Consider the following 23,788-nt stretch of genomic DNA (forward strand, 5'->3'; position numbering starts at 1 on the left):
TTTTCTGTTAATGTGATGAGTTACACTTATTAACTTTCAAATGTCAAACCAACCTCATCAAAAGCCAATTTGGTCATGATTGTTGGGGTCTTTTTTTTTTTTTTTGTACTTTGGGCTCTGGGGTACATGTGCACTTCCTGCATCCTGCAGGATTGTTACATAGGTACATACATGCCATGGTGGTTTGCTGTCTCCACCCCCCACTCCCACCCATCACCTACATGAGGCATTTCTCCCAGTGTTATCCCTCCCTGCCCCCCTACTGTCCCTTCCCTCCCCTCCCCTCCCCTCCAACCCCACACCTATCCCTGTGTTGTTCCCTTCCCTGTGCCCAAGTGTTCTCATTGTTCATCACCCACCTATGAGTGAAAACATGCAGTATTTGGTTTTCTGTTCTTGTGTCAGTTTGCTGAGAAAGGTGGTTTCTTGATCCATCCATGTATCTACAAAGGACATGAACTCATCATTTTTTATGGATGCATAGTATTCCATGGTGTAGATGTGCCACATTTTCTTTGTCCAGTCTATCATTGATGGGCATTTGGTCTTTTTATATACTGATAAATTCAATTTGCTAACATTTTGTTTAGAATTCTTACACTTCTGGTTTTGAAAGAGATTGGCCTATAATTTTCATTTCTTATATGCAATTTTCAAACTTTGGTCCTAAGGTAATGCTAGCCTCTTAAAATTGGTTAGAAGTATTCTACCTTTTTTTACTCTCTGAAGAAGTTGTGTAAAATTAGTGTTACCTCTTCCTTAAATATTTGAAAGAATTCACCCACAAGGTTATCTGGACCTGAATACTTCTTTATGGGAAGATTTTAAATTACAGAAGGAACTTATTTAGTAGCCTTGAGTCTATACAACATTGGCAGGTTGTGTTTAATATTATTTTCTTACAAAATCTGTAGAAATGTTCCTTTTTCATTTCTGATGGAATTGTGTGCTTGCTTGCTCTCATTTGCTCATGTTATCTCCCTCTTTCTCACTTTCCCTTTGATTTATTTGCTAGAGGCCTGTCAAATTTGTTATTCTTTTCCAAGGTCCCACTTTTGGTTCTGTTGTTTCTCTCTATTGTGCATTTGTTTTCTATTTAATTAATTTCTTTTCTTACATTTATTATTTACTTCCCCCTACTTTTGTGGATTTATTTTGATGGTTTTTTCTAGTTTTTTTTAGGTAAATATTTAGAGTCTTCATTTCAACCTTCCTTATTTTCTAATAGTATGCATTTTAAAGCTGTAAAAGTCTCTATCAGCACAGCTTTAGTAGAAGCTATGGGTTTTAAAGTTATATTTTCATTATTATTCAGTTCAAAATACTTTCTAGTTTCCATTACAAGTTCTTATTTGACCTCTGATGTATTTAGAATTATATTGCTTAATTTAATAACAGTTCAGGGTTTTCCAGTTAACTGTCGTTGATATTTAGCTGGATTTTACTGTTTTAGAGAATACAATCTGTATGATTTTAAACCTTTAGAAACTTTATGAACGCTTTATGACTCAGCATAATAAGTGTTCCCTGTACACTTGAATTGGATGCATATTCTGTTGTTGTTGGCTGTAATGTTTTATATGTGTGTTAGGTTAAACTTTGTTACCCATATTGTTCACATCTTCTACTTACTTGCTAATATTTTGTCTGATTGTTCTACCAGCTTTTGAGAGAGCTTTGTGAAAGCATCCCACCATGACTGTGGATTTTCCTATTTCTCCTAGTTCTGTAAGATTTTGCTTTATATACTTTGAAACCATTTACTGGGTGTATATAGGTATAAAATTGTATAATATTTCTAAAGGATTCACCCTGTCTTACTCATTTTGGGCAGCTATAACAAAATACCATAGACTGAATGATGTAAAGATCCAACATTTATTTCTCACAGCTTTAGAGGCTAGGAGATCCAAGAACAAGGTGCCAGCATATTAATTGTCTATCAAGACCTTCTTTCTTATTTGCAGATGGCTACATTTTTTTTCTCACATGACAAAGACAGAGATCATCTCTCTCATGTCTCTTATTATAAGTGTACTAATCTCTTCATGAGATTCCACTTTCCAACCTCATGAACTACCTCCCAAAGGCCCCATTTCCATCTACCATCATATAGGGAATTAGGGCTTTGATAGATGAATTTGAGGGGGAAAAAGAAACATCAGGTCTATAGCCCACCCACTTCAAAAATCATTAAATGTTTCTTTATTTCTAGTAATATTTCCTGCCTTAAAATGTTCTGGTTTGTATTGATATAGCTACATTCATTTTCTTTTGACTAGCATTTACATGATATACTTTTTAATCCATTTCCTTTAACTGTCTATGTTCTTATATCAAGCTATGTTTCTTACAAGCAGCTATAGCAGACTTTTGTTTTCTATCCAATTTCTGACAAGTCTTTTAATTGGAATGTTTAGTCCATTTACATTTAATACAATATAATAAAAAACATATAATATCATGACTAATATGTCTATTATTTTATGACTTGTATACCTCACTCAGCTGAGTTTTTTTCTCTCACTTCTTACCTTCTTTTGGATTAATTAAATAATACTATATTCTTCTATTTTTCCAACTATTTCTTATACTTCTTTAGCTTTTGTTGATTAGCCTAAATACTGCAATTTATTACAATCTATATTACTTTTCTAGGGTTTTCATGACAAATTACCTCAAACTGAGTGGCTTACAACAACAAAAGTATATTCTCTTATAGTTCTGGAGACTTGAAGTCCAAAATCAAGATGTGAGCTGGGTTAGTTCCTTCTAAGGGCTGAGAAACAGCCTGTTCCATGCTTCTCTCCTAATTTCTGATGACAGTCAGCAATCCTTGGCATTCCTTGATGTAATGTTTAACAATGGGTGTCAACTTGATTGGATTAAAAGATACAAAGTATTGCTCCTGTGTGTGTCTGTGATGGTGTTGCCAAAAGAGATTAACATTTGAGTCAGTAGACTGAGAAAGGCAGACCCACCCTTAATCTGGGTTGGCACGATCTAATCAGCCGCCAGTGTGGCCAGAATAAAGAGTAGGCAGAAGAACATGAAAAGACTAGACTGGCTTAGCCTTTCAGCCTACATCTTTCTCCCATGCTGGATGCTCCTGCCCTGAAACATCAGACTCCATGTTCTTCAGCTTTGGGACTCAGACTGGCTTCCTTGCTCCTCATCTTGCAGATGGCCTATTGTGGGACCTTGTCATCATGTGAGTTAATACTCCTTAATAAACTCCTTTTTATATATACATCTATCCTATTAGTTCTGTCCCACTAGAGAACCCTGACTAATAAACTTGACTTTTAGGTGCATCATTCCAATCTAATTTCTGCCTCCATCTTCCCATGGTATTCCCTCTATATCTCTTGTCCTCATATGGCTGTTTTCTACTCTATGGTGTCATTCTACTCTAGTATGACCTCATCTCTACCTTAATTACATTGGCAATGACCCTGTTTCCAAATAAGGTCACTTTCTGAAGTACTGGGTTAGGACTTCAACATACCTTCTGAGAAGGACACAATTTAACCATAACACAGCCTAAAATGGCTTTTCTTACTACTTCCCTGACAATGCTAGTACTTTAGAACACTTTAACTCCATTTACCAGTTCTTGTCTTTTGTTTTGTTGTTATTGTATATTTAATTTTATACATTTTATGTTTTTAAATTTTTTCCTTTTGTTTTTCTTTTTTTGAGAGAAGGTCTTGCTCTGTTGCCCAGGCTTCTGGAGTGCAGTGGCATGATCATGAATCACTGCAGCCTCAAACTCTGTGCTCAAGTGATCCTTCCACCTCAGCCTCCTGAGTAGCTAGAACTACAGGCACACACCACCATGCCCAATTAATTTTTGTAGAGATTGGTCTCACTATGTTGCCCAGGCTGGCATTGAGAGATCATCTCACCTTAGCCTCCCAAAGTGCTGGGATTACAAGCATGATCCACCATACCTTGTGAAATTCTATGTTTTAAATTTCAAACAGCATTACTGTTGTTGCCTTATACAGTCAAAATCTACTCATATACAATATACCCATATATTTAGCTCTTTCATTACTTTTCTTTCTTTTTCTGTTTTTTTTTTTTTTTTTTTTTGTCTTTATCCTTTTTTTTGTCTTAGAGCATTTGCTTTCCCAGTCTTTCCTAGTCTTCTGGGACTCCAGTTACATGTATGTTCATTATGTCCCATTTGTCTCTGGTAAAGTTCTTTTTTTTTTCTTAATCTATTTTCTCCATATTTTTCTCTATTTTCTTGAATACATTTATTATAGTAATATTAAAATATTTGTTAAGAGCTGTAATTCTATGAATCTCCTATCTTATTTCTCTCTCTCTCTTTCTCTCTCTCTCTCTCTCTCCGTCTCTCTCTCTCTCTTTCTCTGTCATTTTTTCCTGTTTCTTGGTATGCCTGATACTTTTTGATTGACAGTCAGATAGTCTCTTGAAAATTTTTAGAAATTCTGGATGATGAAGGAATTTCCAGAGAGGACTCATCCTTTCCTCTGCTAAGTAGGTAGAGTTAGAACTGGCCACTCAATTCAATCAGGGACTGAGCTAACCCAAAGTTAGGCTGCAGTTTTACTAAGACTTTTTCCACCTCTTTTTAAAAAAAAAAATCTATTTATTTATTTATTTTAGAGCCACTCTGTTGCCCAGGCTAGAATGCAGTGACACAGTCCTAGCTCACTGCAGGCTCAGACTCCTGGGCTCAAGCCATTCTCCCACCTCTAGTTCCTAAGTGGCTAGGACTACAGGTGCATGCCAACATGTCCAGCTAAATTTTTTAATTTTATTTTGTAGAGACTGGGTCTCACTTCATTACCCAGACTAGTCTCAAACTCCTGGCCTCAAGCACTTCAGCCTCCCAAAATACTGGAGTTACAGGTGTGAGCCACTGTAATTATAGCCTCTTTCTACCTTTTCATCACTACCACCCAAGAGCATAGCCACTTAAGTTCCTAAAAACCTGGGATTTCTCCAGGTTCCAGCCTTCATGACATGTTTTGAACTCTAACCCTTGACTCCTCAGCAGTGTGAGACTGCCAGAAACTCCACTCTGCTTTGCCTGGCTTCTTAGTTTCCTGAATTTTATAGCTTCAGAATTCAGCAAAATGGAAAACCAACAAATAAACAAACACCTGGCTGGGCATGGTGGCTGAATCCTGTAATCCCAGCACGAAGTGGGATGATTTCTTGAACTGAGGAGTTTGAGACCAGCTTGGGCAACATAAGGAGACCCCATCTCTACAAAAAATAATAATGATAGTAAAACAATTATCCGGGCATGGTGACATGTGCCTGTAGTCCCAGCTACTCAGGAGGCTGAATTGGGAGGATCACTTGGGTCCAGAGATTGAGGCTGCAGTGAGCTGTGATTGTGTCACTGCACTCCAACCTGGGCAACAGAGAGAAACCCTGTCTCAAAAAGAAAAAAAACAAACAAAAATGGTCAATTGCTGGGTTCAGCTTTCTGTCCCTCCAGTCTACAATATTTGTTTCCTCACACCTATAGGGTTGATGAACACCCTGAGTGCTACTCTGCCTTCCAGCAACAGCCCTTTCCCAAGGCCCTTTGCTTGGTTCATCTACATTCCTTGAGCCCAGAACTGCGAAATTCCCCATGGGAAAACATTGCTGCAGAATGTCCATTCAGCTCTCTGTGGTTCTCATCTCTCCACAGTCTTCACCTTTCAAGTTCTACGTTGCCTTAGCAGCTTCCCAATACCCATAATGAGCTTTTGATTTTTGTTTTGTTTTGTTTGTTTTTGAGATGGAGTCTCTCTGTTGCTCAGGCTGGAGTGAGTGGCAAAATCTGGGCTCGCTGCAACCTCCACCTCCTGGGTTCCAGCAATATTCCTGCCTCAGCCTTCCTTGCAGCTGGGACTACAGGCACATGCCACCATGCCCAGCTGATTTTTGTATTTTTAGTAAAGACGGGGTTTCATCATATAGGCCAGGCTGTTCTTGAATCCCTGACCTCGTGATCCACCTGCCTTGGCCTCCCAAAGTGCTGGGAATACAGGCATGAGCCACTACACATGGCAGGGGGTTTTTTTAATCCAATTTTCCCACTTTTTCTTAAAGGGTGCCTTTTTCTGCTGTAAGTTACTTACTCTACCTGACTAAAAGTAGAAGCCCTAACCACAGAGCTTGGATCTTCCCTTTCAATCAAGTTATTGATTATGTTCAGAAAGTTAGACTGCTAAATAAGAGAGTTTCTTGTTTTTTTCATCAGGTATATCATGGACTTTAAATCCAAACTGTGTAGTAATTAGTGTGCCCCGTGGGAAAACATGAATTTAAATTAACAAGGGAATATATCATTGGACTAGTTTATCAAGAAATAAATGAGAAAAATAAATATTCAAAGTAAAAAACAAACATGCCATTAATAAAATACACTGAAGACAAATTTTATTCAAGATTGAAGCAAAAATGTTAAATTTATTTTATGTTGGTATAGACAACTTAACCAAACTATAATATTTACAAAATAAAAGTAGAAATCTTTCCAAAAGTGATATACCTCTGTGAATTACTAGCAGAGCCTTTTTTAACCTCAGATGTACAGAATTGAGTTGATAATATTAATTTCTTAGCAAGCTATCATTTATCCATGTTAAACCCCACTTTAAAAAATTTTTAATGTAATTATTAGCATTTTCCCCTTTACTCAAATCCCCAGTTCTCAATTTGATTTCCTTTCTGTATCCCATCATAAGCTCTATCTTTTATGTATTTTCATTGATACATAATAATTATGTATATTTCACTGATACATAATAATTATATATGTATTTTCATTGATACATAATAATTATATATATAATTATATACATTATATAATAATTATATAATGACACAATTACTATGTGTCATTGGTACATAATAATGTATTTTTTCATCTAGATGGAAAAATAGATTATTTGGGGTTTTTTTGAGACAAGTTCTGACCCTATCCCTCAGGCTGAAGTGCAGTGGCATGATCTCGGCTTACTGCAACCTCTACCTCCCAGGCTCAAGCCATCCTCCTACCTCAACCTCTGGAGTAGCTGGGACTGCATGCATGCGCCACAACACCCAGCTAATTTTTCTAGTTTTAATAGAGACAGGGTTTCACCATGTTGCCCAGGCTGCTCTCAAACTCCTGGGCTCAAGCAATCTGCCCTCCTCAGCCTACAGTGATGTTTTGATATATACAAAGTATAGTGATCAGACCAGGGTAATTAGCATATCCATCATTTCAAACATTGATCATTTCTTTGTGCTGGGAACATTCAGGATCCTTCTCCTAGGCATTTAAAACTATGTAATACATTATTGTTAACTATAGTCATCCTACAGTACTATAGAACACTAGAACTCTTTCCTCTATCTAGCTAGTTTTATAGTTTTGGTTTCACATTTAGGTCTTTGTCGTACCAGACCCTTACTGACTTCAGTCAATAGAGGCTGAAGAAGAGGCCCAGAGCCAGTGAACAAAACATAGGGCTTATTGAGAAGCCTTATATACAGGGCAGTGCAAACAACAGACTGGGCAGGAGAACCATATCTGCTTATAAAAAGCATGCAGTTTATATAGCATTTTCATATAGCACCCTTCCCCTAGCACCCTCTACCTGGCAACCTTCATTTAACCCAAAACAAAGTACCTTGACCCCCTATACTGCAGGAGTTCCACAGGGTATCCTGTAGGATTCAGATGTGCCTCATAGATAAGGAATGAATCTGTGGGTTGGTTGTTCCCAGATTCCTTCACTCAGAAGTCTGAACATACATTCTTAAACCATAGGGTTATTCTTAAAGTATGCTTAAGTTATTGCTGTCAGGTGTACCAGCCACACAGCCTTTGATCCATTTGAGCTGATTTTTTTATAAAGTGAGTCGGGGAGAGAGAGATAAACATTTAGGTCCAGGAAGCTTATCTGTAATGAAACTATGGCAGGGGCAGGAAGGAATATTGTAAACAAATAATATTATTTTCCACAATATTATTGTATTATTTACAACATTTTCATACACCCATGGATCCATTTGGGTTTTAAATTCTGTTCCAGGGCTGGGTGCAGTGCCTCACACCTGTAATCCCACCACTTTGGGAGGCCAAGGCACAAAGATAGCTTGAGCTAAGCAGTTTAAGATCAGCCTGAGCAACATAGTAAGACCTCATCTCTGCAAAAAAATAAAAACTTAGCCAGGAATGGTTGCATGTGCCTATAGTCCCAGCTACTTGGGATGCTGAGGTGGGAGACCACGTGAGTCTGGGAGGTTGAGGCTGCAATGACCCAAGGCCTTGCCACTGTACTCAAGCCTGAGTAACAGAGTGAGACCCTGTCTCAAAAAACTAAGTAAATTCTATTCCAATGGTCTAGTTCCTGTTCCTCTGACAAAAACATGTTTTTATTATAACTCCATAATATACTTTCATATCTTGTAGATTAGGCTCCTTTCTCTGCTCTTTTTAATAAAATTAAGTGTCCTAATTTTTACTCTTTAGTCTATTTAAATATCAGAAAAAGTTTGATTTCCTCAAAAATTCAAAAATTTTAATTAAAATTGCTTTTATTGATTAGTCCAGGGAGGACTGACATATCCACACAGTGATTTAAGACAATAAGAGACCATCTTACACTTATTATGTTATTAAATAATGTTAAATGCGGGTGGGGATACTAAAAAAATGTTTATGGTTGGATGGTATGGTGCTGCCATTTTGGAGGACAGTGTGGCAGTATTTAATAATATTAAATATGTGTAAATGTTATGATGTAGCACTTTCTCTAATGAGTTTTTACCCCAAAGGACAGTTGTGGAGATATACAAGGAGACATACACAAGATATTTGTAGCAGTTTTTTGTGGTTGCTAATAGCTGGAGAAAATTTACATGTCCTTTTATAAAGTCATGGATAAGGAAACCATGTAAGCATATAACTGAATATAATACAATGATCAGAAGCTGCCATTGAAAAAGGCATTGTGGTAAGAAAGCAAAAATGAACCAGGTCTTAGAATTATATTTATTAAGTAATTTAGGTGTGGTTACAGACATATGGAATTGACTAGAAGCAAATTGATCAGAAACTATTAAGTTTTTAAAGGAATTATTTTGCCAAATACAAAAACTAACAAATGGAGTCAATAACAGAATCTGGACTAAAAATAACTTTTTGACTATTCTAGTCTTAAAATAAACTTCAGGTAATCCTCACACTTTGGGAGGCTGAGGTGGAAGGGCTGCTTGAGACCAAGAGTTCAAGACTAACCTGATCAACACAGTGAGACCCTGTCACAAAAAACAAACAACAACAAAACAGGCCAGGCACGGTGGCTCTTGTCTGTAATCCCAGCACTTTGGGAGGCCAAGGTGGGCAGATCACTTGAGGTCAGGAGTTCAAAACCAGCCTGGCCAACATGATGAAACCCTATCTCTACTAAAAGTACAAAAATTAGCCCGCCATGGTGGCGCATGCCTGTAATCCCAGCTACTTGGGAGGCCAAGGCACAAAAATCAGTTAAGTCCCGGAGGCAGAGGTTGCAGTGAGCTGAGATTACACCACTGCACTCCAGCCTGGGCGACAGAGGGAAACTCAGTCTCAAGAACAAAACAAAACAAATCAGTTCCTGAAATTTGCATAGCTGAGAGCTGGCTGAGAAAGCTGTGCAGTCTCCAACGACGTATTCCTCAACAACCTCTTCAGGTATGACCGTGAAAAATAGACAAGGAAGAACATCCAGGAGGTAAAACGCAAGAACCGTGAAAAACAGTGGCCAAGGGAATGCCTCAAAGGGACTAGAACTCAGTTCTTTTTTTTTTGAGACAGAGTCTTGCTCTGTTGCCAGGCTGAAGCGCAGTGGCGTGATCTTGGCTCACTGCAACCTTCACCTCCCGGGTAGAACCCAGTTCTAATTACAAATTACCCCACACCCCAGGTAAGAGGAATTCACAATGCATGCCTCAGAGGATTCTATCATTGGAATGAACCAGCAATTACTATGTGTCTGCCAATTTTTTTCTTTTCAAGATAAGAATTCTAACTGTAGCCATCTAGCCCTGTCCCTAATGAATGTATTAGGTATGTGGGAGTAGGAATAAGAATACAGGCAAATAATTTATCTCTTTAGTTCATGGGTGGCTTGACCACAAGAAGCCACTCCTATGACTGAAAGGACTATGTATCACTAGGAAATCCTAGAACTAAATTGGATGCACTGACAGAAGGATACTTTGAGCAGTCTCTCTTAAGGTATGTCTTATGGGTGAGAAGAGTAAAACATACACCATTTACTAGAAAAGTGAACTATGGCAGAAACTGGCCAAACATTCAACAAACCTATTTTTTTTTCTCCTAGACACTCAGCTAGACCGTATTTCCCAGGCTCCCTCTTGGTGAGGTGCAATCATATGACTTTTAGCCTAGAGTGATGATATACACCACTTTCAGGCTTGGCCTGTAAAAATTCCCCCAATCATTCCTTTACTTTCTCTCCTCACAGTTGGCTGGATAGTGACATTTAAAACCACAGTAAAAAATGGCAGAGCTTCCAACAGCCTAGGTTCCTGAATGACTTCATGGACCCTGCCCCAGCCCCCTGCTGACAGTTGGACTTTATGTGAGTGGGAAATTGTTATTATGTTAAGCCACTGATATTTCAGGAGTTATCTGTTATAGCAGTTAGTTTAATACATGAATACACTTTAAGCCAGAAATACACTTTTTAAAAGCTTTTCACATAGTGGGAACATGTACAAACATTGGTTATGGTAGTTGGGATTAACTTTGGTATTCATTACTTAAAAAGATAGGTAAATATAAAAACACCCCAGAGCCTAAGGGAAAAAAAAAAAACCAAGACAAAAAGATAGGTAAGTAGAAATGAAGCATTTGGAAGCAATGTACTAGATGAATGTACAATGAGGTGGATAAATCTCAAGAACATAATGTTGATCAAAAAATCAATGAGCAGAATTGTAGATAGCAGTAGTACAATATCACTGATGTAATTTTGAAAGAAAATGGGAGAAAAAAAAACTATAGCACAATACCACTGATGTAAATTTAAACACATAGATATACAAAACAATCATATATTTTTCAAAGATACATACATGTCCAAGGTTATATACCAAACATATCAGGGACAAAGAATAGTTTTGGGAGTCAACTGAATGGGAAAAAAAGGAAAAGAAAGGGGATGTTGCAGAAAGGATGGTGATAAAGTGCTGAATTGAGGGGTATGACTGACTCAATTTTCTGTATCTATATGTGCTAGATGCTGCAAAGTACCACTCAGATTTCTTCTCCAGGAATGGAAGATTTGTTCCCCCAGCTGTTAGAAGTGCTGCAGGAAGACAGTCCTCGGTTCTCAGTCCTCTTTGGGGATTGCTGTGGCAAAAGAAAACTGGAGGTCCAAGATGATAACTCCTTCCAAGAGTAGCTCATATACAAAAATTGAGGGGTGCCTGTTCTTGCTTCAACTTGGGACAATCCTGAAAGGCCATCCCAGATCCAGAGCTTATCATCAGGTTGGTTGATTGATTAGACTTCAGCTTCTCTCTCTACCCAGTTCTGCTTTCTTTCCCTCCCTTCCACAAGTGTTGACCCCAAGACCACTCCCTAATAAATGGCCTGCACACTAGTCTCCATCTAAGACTAATATATCTCCAACTCTTCTTCTTGAAGCTTCAAGCTGTGACACAAACGATAATGTGTGTTCGTATGTGTTAACCCTTGTTGCTATACATTTCCTTTTGCTCACCTCTATTTTTCAAGTTTATAGCAACATTTTGTGAAAATAACAAATATGAAAGATTTTATGAAATACGATAAGAATGTATTTCTATAATATCAGCTTTAGCAATAACAAAACATGCCAGAATTTCTGCCATGAACATAAAATAGCTAAGAGTCCCCTAGACATTGAAAAGAAAAGATATCACTCTTATTTATCAAGAAAACTTAAGGAATACAAATGATGAAAAATAAATAGACATGTAATCAGTTCCCATTAGGTAGCAAGCTAAATTCCAAACCAAAGCTTCCTCACTAAATCAGTTATACAGTTGTGTTATTTCCAACCTCCTACCACATCACACATGAGGAGAAGTCACTTGGAAACCTCTTTAATTCCCATAACCCTTGTGCATTTAATCCACTTGCCTAGACTGTTCTCCTGTGAACTTTTATGAGCTTTCAATCCTACGTGTTCCTATGTTCGACAAGTGTTTCTCACAACTAATTGTGTATTAGCTTCCCAAGACTGCTGCAGCAAAGTGTCATGAACCTGATGGCTTATAAAAACAGAAAATTATTATCTCACATTTATGGAAATAAGAAGTTCAAAATCAAAATGTCAGCAGGGCCATGATCTGTCTGAAACATTTCATGGCAGAATTCTTCCTTGCCTATTCTAGCTTCTAGTGGTTGCCAGCAATCTTCAAATGAGTTTCTCCCTGTGTGCCCTCTCCTGGTCCTTTAATGTAATCATGTTTAAGGCCCACCCTAATCTGATATGACTTCATTTTAATATACATCTTAATTACATCTGCAAAGATTCAATTTCCGAATAAGGTCCCATTCTGAGGTTCCGGGTGGATATTAATTTGGGAAGAACACTATTCAACCCAGTAAAGTTTGCTCTCTGCTTCCCCAAAACTGACACCTGTCCCATGCACAAAATATATTCACCACATCCCCATATCTTCGAAGTCTTACTCAACCCATTCCAGGATTAACTCTAAATCAAAATCTCACTTAAACACCCACATAATAAAGTTCCAAATATTGTTATCTAAATAATCTAAACCAAGTATGGGTGAACTCTAGGTGTGGTCCATTCCAGGGGAAAATTATTCTCCATCCACAGATTTGTGAACCTAGAAAACAAGTTCCCTGCTTTCAGAATACACTGATGGAACAGGCATAGGCCAGACATAACTATTCCTAAACTAAAAAATTAGAATAAATAAAGGACTTACTTTTTTGTCTAAAGCAGGTTCACAACCAGCACTGCAAATTCTCCCAGGTTTGAAAGCCTGAGAGTAATCCTTGGTGGCTTGATGCTGTGACCTCTTGGCCCTCTGAGGTAGGAACTCCTTTATCTCTGGCCTCTGCGTCCATGGCTCTGACCTCAAAAGTCATTCCACCTTCATTTTGTCTTGTATAAAATTTCTGCTTGTATAAAATTCTCAAAAACCTTGTAAGTCTTTCATAAATATCAAGGAATCTCTCACTGTTAGATATGAAGGCGTTCCATGGGTTCATCCTGGATAACCCCATCTTTATTGTGGGTTGTTACTGAGATGGTGTGTGATTGGATCCCTAAATCACACACCTCATGTCCATAGCAAACTGCTGTCCAGCTACACCTTAGCCCTTTTTCCATAGCATGCTATTTGGATGGCCTAAGAATCTTCCAAATGATCAACTTTTGGTTTATTTTTTCCTAACAGTGCATTTCTCAATGTATCTCTTTCTTCTCTTTTCTTACTGTAAGCAGCAAAGAGAAATCTGGCTGCACCTTTCATGCTTTGCCTGGAAATCTCCTAAGCCAAATAGCTAAGTTCCTCTTTTACAAGTTTTACTTTTCACCGAACAGGAGAACATAATTCAGCCAAGTTTTCTGCCACTTTATGACAAGTATTGCCTTTTCTCTAGTGTCCAAGAATATGTTTCCCATTTCTATCTGGGACTTTATACCAGAAGCACCATTATTGCTCATATTTCTAGCAATATTCTTTTAGTGGTTTTATATATATATATGCTTTAACACAATGAAAGGTCTCTCCATAGCTTTCCTTCCTTCTTTCTGATCCCTTACCAGAAGCTCCTTAAACTTCAATATTTCTACCAATAATCTCTTCAAGGCAACCCAGGCTTTTTCTGGCATGCACCTAAAAATTCTCCCAGCCTCTACTCACTACCCAGTTCCAAAGCCATTTCCACATTTCTAGATATTTGCCACAGCAGCATCTCACTTCCCAGTACCATCATGTTTATTAGTTCCTAGGGCTGCCATAACAAAGGACCACAAACTAGGTGGCTTATAACAACAAAATTTATTATCTCACAATTCTAGAAGCTTGAAGCATATAATCAAGGTGTTGGCAGAATGGCGCTCTCTCTGAAAGCTCTTGGAAAGGATATATTTCTTGCCTCTTCCAGCTTCTGGTGACTACCAGCAATCCTTAGTGTTCCTAGGCTTGAAGATGCGTCACTTCAATCTCTGCCTCCATCCTCCATGGCCACATTCTGAGGTGCTGGGTGATATGAATATCCAACACATTTCAATCTGGTATAGTCTTTTTTTGCCGCCTTCTTATTTCTGTTTTAACTCAGTCTCCAAGTCCAAGCTGTTCAATTCCCTTTATAAAGAAGAGAAAAATAAATGTTGGCAAGGGAAAGTATTCTGTTTAAAGTTAAGAAAACTACTTGTCAGAGTCAGTCCTATAGTTGCTTTAATTATATGTGTAAGTATCCCTGGAGTTATTTGTTGTTTGTTTGTTTGTTTGTTTGGGGTGTTTGCTGCAAGTACCCACTGGTTCCACACAATCTTCTCTGGATTCTGTTAGCTAGTATTCTACTCAGGAATCTTACGTCTATGTTCACGAGTGAAATTGGCCTGTAATTTCTCTTTCTTGTTTCTGTCTTTGTCTGCTTTGGTTATACTAGCTTCGTAGACTTAGAGAGTATTTCCTCTTTTTCTAGTCTCTAGAAGAGTTTGGACCAGATTGGAATAATTCATTCAATGACAGTTTGGTAGAATTTTTCTGAGCAATTCTCTGGGCTCAATGTTTACTTTGTGGAAACAAATTTAAATTATTGATTGGCTTGACATTAGAAAATCCATACATATAATTGATTATGTGACCAAAACAAAGAAAAATAACACATCTCAATCAGTGCAGAAAAAAAGCATTTCGGCTGGGCATGGTGGCTTATGCCTCTAATACCAGCACTTTGGGAGGCTGAGGTAGGCAGTTCATGAGATCAGGAGTTCAAGACCAGCCTGACCAATATGGTGAAACTCCATCTCTATTAAATATATAAAAATTAGCCAGGATGTGTGAGACCTATATGAAGGAAACTGTAAAACTTCACTGAAATTCTTTAAAGAAGAAAATAAATGAAGAGATATGCCATGTTCAGTGATGAAAGGACTCAATATCTTCAAAATCGCAATAGTGAACTGTAAAATTCAATACAAGTCTCATCAGCCTTTAAATGTGGTTTTCAAAGAACTTGAGCCTGTGGTTCCAAAATTTATATGGGAGATCAAAATCTCAAGAAAAGAAAAGAAGAATATAGTGGAAGATTTGTCCTACCAGATAACAAAACTTAATATAAAGCAGTATTAAGATAGTATGGTATAGGAGGAAGAATCTATAGATCAATCAGTGGAATGAAATATAGTCCAGAAACAGACTCATGATTATATGGAAGCTTGATGTGGCTCTGCAGCTCTCTTCTTAAAAAAGGCAGCACTTACTAGATGGTATGAAGACTATTTGTTATTATCCTGGGGACAAAATAAAGAAAAGAAATTGAGTATCACATTATAACCCAAAATCAAGTCCATAAAGATTAAAAACTTAAATGTTAGAAGCAAAAATCTTAAATTTTAGAAGAAAATATAGTATTTCTACAACCTTAAGGTAAGGGAGAATTCATAAATAGATAGAAATAAACTCTCTTAGACAGAGAGATATGCTCTCTTAGACAGCATTTTTGGACCGACCTAGGGTCCAAGGGAACTCATTGCCCTGAAGGGAAGGACAAAAGCCTAATTGGCTTTGTCCAGGGCCTTGAGCAAACATAGGCAGGCTATAGCCAGGGAGCAGGTATAGTAGGCCTTGGGTGAGATCCAGTAATGTATTGGCTTCAGGTCTGACCTAGCGCAGTTCCAGTGGTAGTGATCACAGTGGTGCTTGTGTCAACCCTGCTTCAGCACAGATAGAGTGACTGTGTTTGTTTGAGAGAAAGTAAGAGAACAAGAGTGTCTGCATGAAAATCCAGAGAATTCTTCCAGATCTTATGCAAGACCACCAAGATTGTACCTCTGTGAATATGCAAAAACCACAGAGTTACTGGGCTTGGGGTCCCCCTAATGCAGATATGGCTGCAGTGACTGAAAACTTAGATCATAATACTCAAGTCTCTTTGAATACCTGGAAAGCCTTCCAGGAGTAGGTACAAAGAAGCCTAGACTACAAAGACTATAATAAATACTTACCTGTTCAATGCCCAGAAACTGACAAACATCCACAAAAATCAAGACCATCCAGGAAAACATGGCCTCACCAAACAAACTAAATAAGGCACCAGGGTCCAATCCTGGAAAGACAGAGATATATGATTTTTCAGACAGGGAATTCAAAATAGTGTGTTGAAGAAACCCAAAGAAATTCAAGATAAATTCAGGAGAAGAAATTCAAAATCCAAATTGAAATAATTAAAAAGAGTCAAGCAGAAATTCTGGAGTTGGAAAATGCAATTGACATGTTAAAGAATGCATCAGAGTCTCTTAACAGCAGAACTGATCAAGCAGAAAGAAGAATTAGTGAGCTTGGAGACAGGTTATTTGAAAATGCAGAGCCAAAAGAGACAAAAAGAAAGGAATAAAAAAGGATGAAGCACACCTATGAGACCTAGGACATAGCCTTAAAAGAGGACGTAGAGACAGAAATAAGGCTAGAAAATTTATTCAAAGGAATAATAACAGAGAACTTTCCAAGCCTAGAGAAAGATATCAATATTCAAGTTTAAGATGATTATAGAACAACAAACAGATTTAACACAAAGAAGACACCTAAGGGCATTTAATAATCAAACTCTCAAAGGTCACGGATAAAGAAAGGATCCTAAAAGCAGAAGAAAAAAAGAGAGAGAGAGTGAAAGGGTTTTAATATTCCTGGCAGCAGACTTTTCAGTGGAAACCTTATAGGCCAGAGGAAAGTGGTATGACATATTTAAAGTGCTGAAGGAAAATAACCTTTTACTCTAGATTAGCATATCTGGCAAAAAAATATCCTTCAAACATGAAGGAAAAATAAAGACTTTCTTAGACAAACTAAAGCTGAGGGATTTAATCAATAACAGACTGATCCTACAAGAAATGCTAAAAAAGTTATTTAGTCTGAAAAAAAAGGATGCTAATGAGCAATAAAAAGTCATCCCGAAGGTACAAAACTCACTGATAATAGTAAGCACACAGAGAAACACAGAATTATAACAGGATCATTGTAATGTATAAAATACTCATATCTTTAGTAGAAAGGCTAAAAGATAAACATCAAAAATAATAGCTACAACAATTTTTTTTAAAGAAGGAACAAAGTTAAAGTGTGGAGTTTTTCTTAGTTTTGTTTGTTTGTGCAATCCATGTTAAATTACATCAGTTTAAAATAATGGGTTATAAGATATTATTTGCAAGCCTCATAGTAACCTCAAATCAAAAAACATGCAATGGATACCCGAAAGATGAAAAGCAAGAAATTAAATCATACCACCAGAGAAAATCAGCTTTACTAAAAGGAAGATAGGAAGGTGGGAAAAAAGGAGGAAAATACCAGAAAACAAATAACAAAATGGCAGGAGTAAGTCCTTACTTGTCAATAACATTGATAGCAAATGGACTAAACTCTCCAATCAAAAGAAATAGTCTGGTTATGGATTTAAAAAACAAAACTCAACAATCTGCCCACAAGAAACACATTTCACATATAAAGACACATACAGACTCAAAATAGATAGTTTTCAAGACAAAAACTATAAAGAGACAAAGAAGGTCATTTTATAATGATAAATGGGTCAATTCATCAAGAGGATATAACAGTTGTAAATATATGTGCATCCAACACTGGAGCACCCAGATACACAAAGAAAATATTATTAGAGAGAGATAGATACATATATAATAATAGCTGAAGACTTCAACACCCCCCACTTTCAGCATTGCATAGATCATCCAAACAGAAAATCAACAAATAAATATCAGACATAATCTGCACTATAGACCAAATGGAACTAATATGCATTTACAGAACTTTTTATTCAATGGCTGCAAAATATACATTCTTTTCAGCACATGGATCATTCTAAAGACAGACCATATCTTAGGCCACAAAACAAGTCTTAAAACATTCAAAAATTGAAATAATATCGACTATCTTCTCTAACCACAATGGAATAAAACTAGAAATAAGTAACCAGAGGAATTTTGGAAACTATACAAACACATGGAAATTAAACACTCTGCAGCTGAATGAACAGTGGGTCAATGAGGAGATTAAGAAGGAAATTGAAAAGTTTATTGAAACAAATGACAATGGAAACACAACATACCAAAAACGATGGAATAAAGCAAAAGCAATACTAAGAAAAATGGAAACCTGTAAGCACCTACACCAAAAAAGTAGAAAAACTTCCAATAAACAACTTAATGATGGATCTTAAAAAACTATAAAAGCAAAAGCAAACCAAACCTGAAGTTAGAAGAAAGGAAACAATAAACATCAGAGCAGCCCTAAATGAAATTGAAATGAAGAAAGGAACACAAAAGATCCATGAAAAAAAAGTTGAGTTTTTTGTAAAGATAAACAAAATTGACAAATCTTTAGCAGACTAAGAAAAAGAGATTCAAATAAATAAAATCAGCAGTAAAAAATGAGTCATTAAAATTAATACCACAAAAATTCTCATATACCCAATAAATATATACACCTGCAATGTACCCAAAAAATTAAAAATTCAAAGAATTTTTAAAATTAAAAATAGATATTTTGTTGCTAAAAAATGCTAACAGTCATCTGAACCTTCAGCAACTCGTCATCTTTTCGCTGCTGGAGGGTCTTGCCTCAATGACACTGAGGGCTGCTGACTGAATGGTTGCTGAAGGTTGGGGTGGCTATGGCAATTTCTTAAAAGAAAATAAAATGAAGTTTCTCACATCAATTGACTGTTCATTTCACAAAAGATTTCTCTGTAGCATGCAATGCTGTTTGATAGCATTTTACCCACAGAACTTGCAAAATTAGAATCTATTGTGTGTTGAAACTTAATGCAAAACAAACAAACAAAAAAATAGAGCCCACGCTCTCAAGGTCTGCTGCTGCTTTATCACCTATGTTATGTAACATTCTAAATTCTTTGTTGTCATTTCAACAATTTTTACAGCATCTTCACCAGGAGTAGATTCCATGTGAAAAAAAAATTTTTTTTTCTTTCCTCCGTAAGAAGTAACTCATCCATTCAACTTGGTTTTTCTGTTTGTTTGTTTGTTTGTTTGTTTGTTTGTTTTCAGAGACTGGGTCTCTGTCACCCAGGCTGTAGTGGAATGCAGTGACATGATCACAACTCACCTAGGTTTAAACAATTTGCTCAAATTCCTAGGTTTAAGCAATCCTCTCATCTCAGCCTCCCAAGTAGCTAGGACTATAGGTGCACTATAGCTAGGACTATAGGTGCACTCCACCACATCCAGCTAATTTTTTTAATTGTATCTTTTGTACAGATGTATTCTCATTATGTTGACCAGGCTGGTCTCAAACTCCTGGCCTCAAGAAATCCTCCTGCCTCAGCCTCCCAAAGTGCTGGGATTACAGGATTGAGCCACCATACCAGCCTTCATTCAAGTTGTATTATAAAATTGCAACAATTCAGTCACATTTTCAGACTCCCCTCTAGTTCTCTTGCTATTTCCACCACATATGCAATTACTTCTTCCAGTGAAATCCTGAATCTGTCAAAGTCATCCATGAGGGATGGAATCAGCTTCTTCTAAATTCCTATTAATGTTGATATTTTGACCTCCTCCCATGAATCTTAATGGCATCCAGAATGGTGAATCCTTCCAGAAGGTTGTCAATTTACTTCACCCAAGTCCATCAGAAGAATCACTATCTATGGCAGCTGTACCCTTATGTAATGTATTTCTTAAATAATAAGACTTGAAAGTTGACAGTACTCCTTGATTCATGAACCATCTACTCCTTGATCCATCTCTAGAATGGATGTCGTGTTTGTAGGCATGAAAACAACATTGATTTCTTTGTACATCTCCACCAGAGCTCTTGAGAAACCAGGCACAATGTCAATGAGCAGTAGTATTTTGAAAGTCACCTTTTTTGCTGATAAATGGGTCTCAACAGTAGGCTTAAAATATTCAGTAAGTCATGCTATAAACAGATGTGCCATAATCCAAACTTTGTTATTCCATTTATAGAACACAGAATAGATTTATCATAATTCTTAAGGGCCCTAGGCTTTTCAGAATGGTAAATAAGCATTGGCTTCAACTTGAAGTCACCAGCTGCATTAGCCCCTAATAGGAAAGTCAGTCTTTCCTTTGAAGCCAGACACTGATTTCTCCTCTGTAGGTGTGAAAGTTCTAGATGGCAGCATCTTCTTCCAATAGAAGACTTTCATCTATAATGATAATGTATTGTTTAGTGTAGCCACCTTCATCAATTATCTCAGCTAGATCTTCTTGGCAACCTTTTTGGCACCAGGGACAGGTTTTTGTGGAGGATGATTTTTCCATGGACCAGGGGTGGGGGTGGAGGGGCGTGGGGGTGGAGAATGATTTTGGGATGAAACTGTGCCACTTCAGATCATCAGGCATTAGAGTCTCATCCTAGATCCCTCACATGTGCAGTTCACAGTAGGGTTTGCTCTCCTGTGAAAATCTAATGCTGCTGCTGATCTGACAGGAGGAGGAGCTCAAGCAGTAATGCTCACTACCGGCCTATTCCCACTCCATCCCCTCCATCCACCCCCCACCCCACCACTCCCCACCTTCTCTGCTCACCTCCAGCTCTGTGGCCTTGTTCCTTACAGGCCAGGGACCAGTACCTCCCGAGGGCTGAGGTTGGTGACCCATGTTCTGGATAACTTGCTGCAGCTCCTACATCAGCATTTGCTGCTTCACTTTACACTTCTACATTATAAAGACAGCTTCTTTCCTTAAACTTCATGAACCAATCTCTGCCAGCTTCTAACATGCCTCTAGCAACTTCATCTCTCAGCCTTCACAAAATTGAAGAGAGTCAGGGCTTTACTCTGGATTCTGCTTTGGCTTAAGGGAATGTTGTGGCTGGTTTTATCTTCTATCCAGACCACTCAAACGTTCTTCATATCGGCAGTAAGGCTGTTTCACTTTCTTATCCTTTGTGTGTTCACTGGAATAGCACTTTTAATTTTCTTTAAAAAATTTTTTCCTTTGCATTCACAACTTGGCTGTTTGGTGCAAGGGGGCCTATCTCAGCTTTCAACATGCCTTCTGCACTAAGCTGAATAATTTCTAGCTTTTGATTTAAAGTGAGAGATATGCAACTTTCCCTTTCACTTGAATACCTAGAAGCCATTGTAGAGTTATTACCTGACCTAATTTCAATATTGTTGTGTTTCAGGGAACAGAAGACCAAAGGAGAGGGAGATGGCAGAATAGCCTGTCGGTGGGGCAGTCAGAGCACACACAACATTGACTGATTGATTGCTGTCTTCTATGGGTGTGGTTTGGGGTGCCCCAGAACAATTGCAATAGTGTTTTCAAAGATCACTGATCATAGATCACCATAGCAGATTTATGGAAAGAAAAATGATAAATGCAATCATATTGGTAGTGTTCTAGTCCTTAGGTGCGTTCGTGCATATTCACTTTATTGATATCTACCATAACTTCAATTCCATATTTATAAAAATGCTCAAAAAAGTGTACATCCTCTTTTAGCACTGTAGTGAGTCAACACTCCCCAACAAAAACTGGATTTCCTGAAAAACAGGTTAAGGCGGGGGGGGGGGGGGGGCGGTATGTTTTTCAGAATGCCAAAGGTCAACCTGTATCATCTTCTGTAAGTAAAATGTATGTATATGCATAGTTTCCGTTTTTTAAGACAAGGGAGTGTAATGGGGAATCAGCGTATAAAACTACCCCACTACCTTAATCATGAAAATCAATTACGTGCTTTTCTTTGATTTGTTGGCCAAAGAAAAAAATTACAACTCAGAAAACTTTCTTGGAGATGCATATGCCCAGTGTATCCAAACTTCAGGCTTGTCGGGTACAATACTGATTTACATAAAGTTCCTCTAATCAAACCTGAGCTAATAACTTACTAAGGAAAGAGTAATTGATCAGAGCCATCCCCCCAACTGGAGTCAACTTTCATATATGTTCTGATTTCCTTTATTTTGGGGGCAATTCATCCAAACTTCTAATTAAATGGCAACTCGTTCACTTTTGAGAAATGTTTCACAAGAAACAACAACAACAAAGCAGTTGAGGAGGAAAGAAAAGAGACACAGTAAAGAAAAAAAAATGGATGTAGAAGCTGAAAATACGTACAATTTACTTCCAAAAGAATATGCAAGATGGAGCAAAACTTTCAAGGGCTCTTTTTCAGTATAATGGTAGTGAGGAAGTTCAGCTTGAAAAGCCCAGGGCTTAAAAAAATAAACAATATGCAGGACCGTTCAGCTTCAGCAGAACCCACCGCAAAGATGGCGATGGGACGAAGCCCCTTCTGCGAAGCCCGTCACTACATATTTCCCACAAACCCTTCCGCGCAGCCCAGCTCGCGGAAACCTGCACGGCCGATTCCCGGTTACTGCGCACGCGCGGGACAACGTCACGTGCTCTCCCAGGGCTCGGCGGAGCTGGCAGGAGGGACCTTGCCACCTTCCGCGGCCGCGTCGCTTCAGGGCTCGGCCGGCGGATTCGCGCTGCCTCCGCAGCTGCAGGGCAGCTGGGGGAAGGGAGCCGAGCTAAGGGCGCGCGTCGGCGCGGCCATGGGACTGCGCCGGATCCGGTGACAGCAGGGAGCCAACCGGCCCGGGCCCTGAGCGCCTCTCCTCCGGGGGGCCTCGCCCTCCTGCTCGTGGGGCCGGGGCTCCTACTGCCCTTGCTGGCGCTGCTGCTGGCGGCGGCGGCGGCCAGGATCATGTCGGGCCGCCGCTGCGCGGGCGGGGGAGCGGCCTGCGCGAGTGCGGCGGCCGAGGCAATGGAGCCGGCTGCCCGAGAGCTATTCGAGGCGTGCCGCAATGGGGATGTGGAGCGAGTCAAGAGGCTGGTGACGCCGGAGAAGGTGAACAGCCGCGACACGGCGGGCAGGAAATCCACCCCACTGCACTTCGCCGCAGGTAACCCGGGCCAGCGCCCCCTCGCCTCGCTCTAGACCCCACCTGCGCATCCGGGGCTCGTAGGCCTGAAACCAGTGCTCCTCCACTCCTCGACCTGTCCCCTAAGGACTGTGGTCCTGGTGATCTCCCTCTCTTCCAGTGGGGACTGGGGAGATTGGGGGGTTGGGTGAGCGTGCCACACTCACTGGAAGTTTTTGGTTTGTTTTATTTTGTTTTTGCCGAGGGTGGAGGGTGGTTTGGGGTTTTGGCTTTGTTTTGTTGCTACAATACCTGTACCAACTTCCGGTCTTGTTACCCTAGAAGGCGTCTACACACAAGAAAGAGTAGGGGACTTTAGTAAATAGACCTATGATTTAAACGATCAGTTACCTCCAAAATTTTTCATTCTGGCAAGTTCCATTTGGATTAAGGTCTTGAAGGACTTTGTAAAATGCAAGGATGTAATTTCGGAGGAGTAGTTTAATAGGCCATTGACACATTAGCGTTAATTGATTTATCAGAATAGCCAATCAGCAAGTTTCTGGAGTGACTACAACTGGAAATAGGCAAGTTTGGGAGAACTGAAATCTGACTAGGCTGGGTGCGGGAAGTCTTTGACACACACACACAAGTTGAGGTGGAAAGTAGTAGTATAGTAGAAAAGATGGT

The 23,788-nt window shown here is 38.7% G+C and overlaps 2 protein-coding genes and 1 long non-coding RNA gene across 6 annotated transcripts in view; 2 read left to right on the forward strand and 1 right to left on the reverse strand.

The window, feature by feature from the left end:
- The window catches only part of LOC144578709 (uncharacterized), a 141,898-nt gene extending 130,256 nt beyond the window's left edge, over positions 1–11,642 (forward strand). Inside the window, exons 4-5 of the mRNA XM_078346011.1 lie at positions 10,500–10,616; positions 11,277–11,642. Of these exons, the coding sequence (XP_078202137.1) occupies positions 10,500–10,511 (12 nt within the window). The 3' untranslated portion in view covers positions 10,512–10,616; positions 11,277–11,642. The remainder of the gene's footprint in view (positions 1–10,499; positions 10,617–11,276) is intronic.
- Positions 11,643–14,046: 2,404 nt separating this feature from the next.
- LOC118146351 (uncharacterized) lies at positions 14,047–21,028 on the reverse strand. Its single transcript, XR_013525004.1, has 2 exons — positions 20,811–21,028; positions 14,047–14,367 (listed from the first exon to the last, which is right to left on the reverse strand). It is a non-coding gene; the product is annotated as an uncharacterized LOC118146351 (long non-coding RNA).
- Positions 21,029–22,633: 1,605 nt separating this feature from the next.
- TNKS2 (tankyrase 2) overlaps positions 22,634–23,788 on the forward strand; it is a 66,910-nt gene continuing 65,755 nt past the window's right edge. For all 4 annotated transcript variants that reach the window (XM_002756415.6, XM_017979129.4, XM_035268459.3 and 1 more), the window contains exon 1: positions 22,634–23,140. In XM_002756415.6, coding sequence (XP_002756461.1) covers positions 22,942–23,140 — 199 coding nt within the window. In that variant the 5' untranslated portion in view covers positions 22,634–22,941. The remainder of the gene's footprint in view (positions 23,141–23,788) is intronic.

This window comes from Callithrix jacchus, chromosome 12 (assembly GCF_049354715.1).
Source record: "Callithrix jacchus isolate 240 chromosome 12, calJac240_pri, whole genome shotgun sequence".
NCBI lineage: Eukaryota > Metazoa > Chordata > Mammalia > Primates > Cebidae > Callithrix > Callithrix jacchus.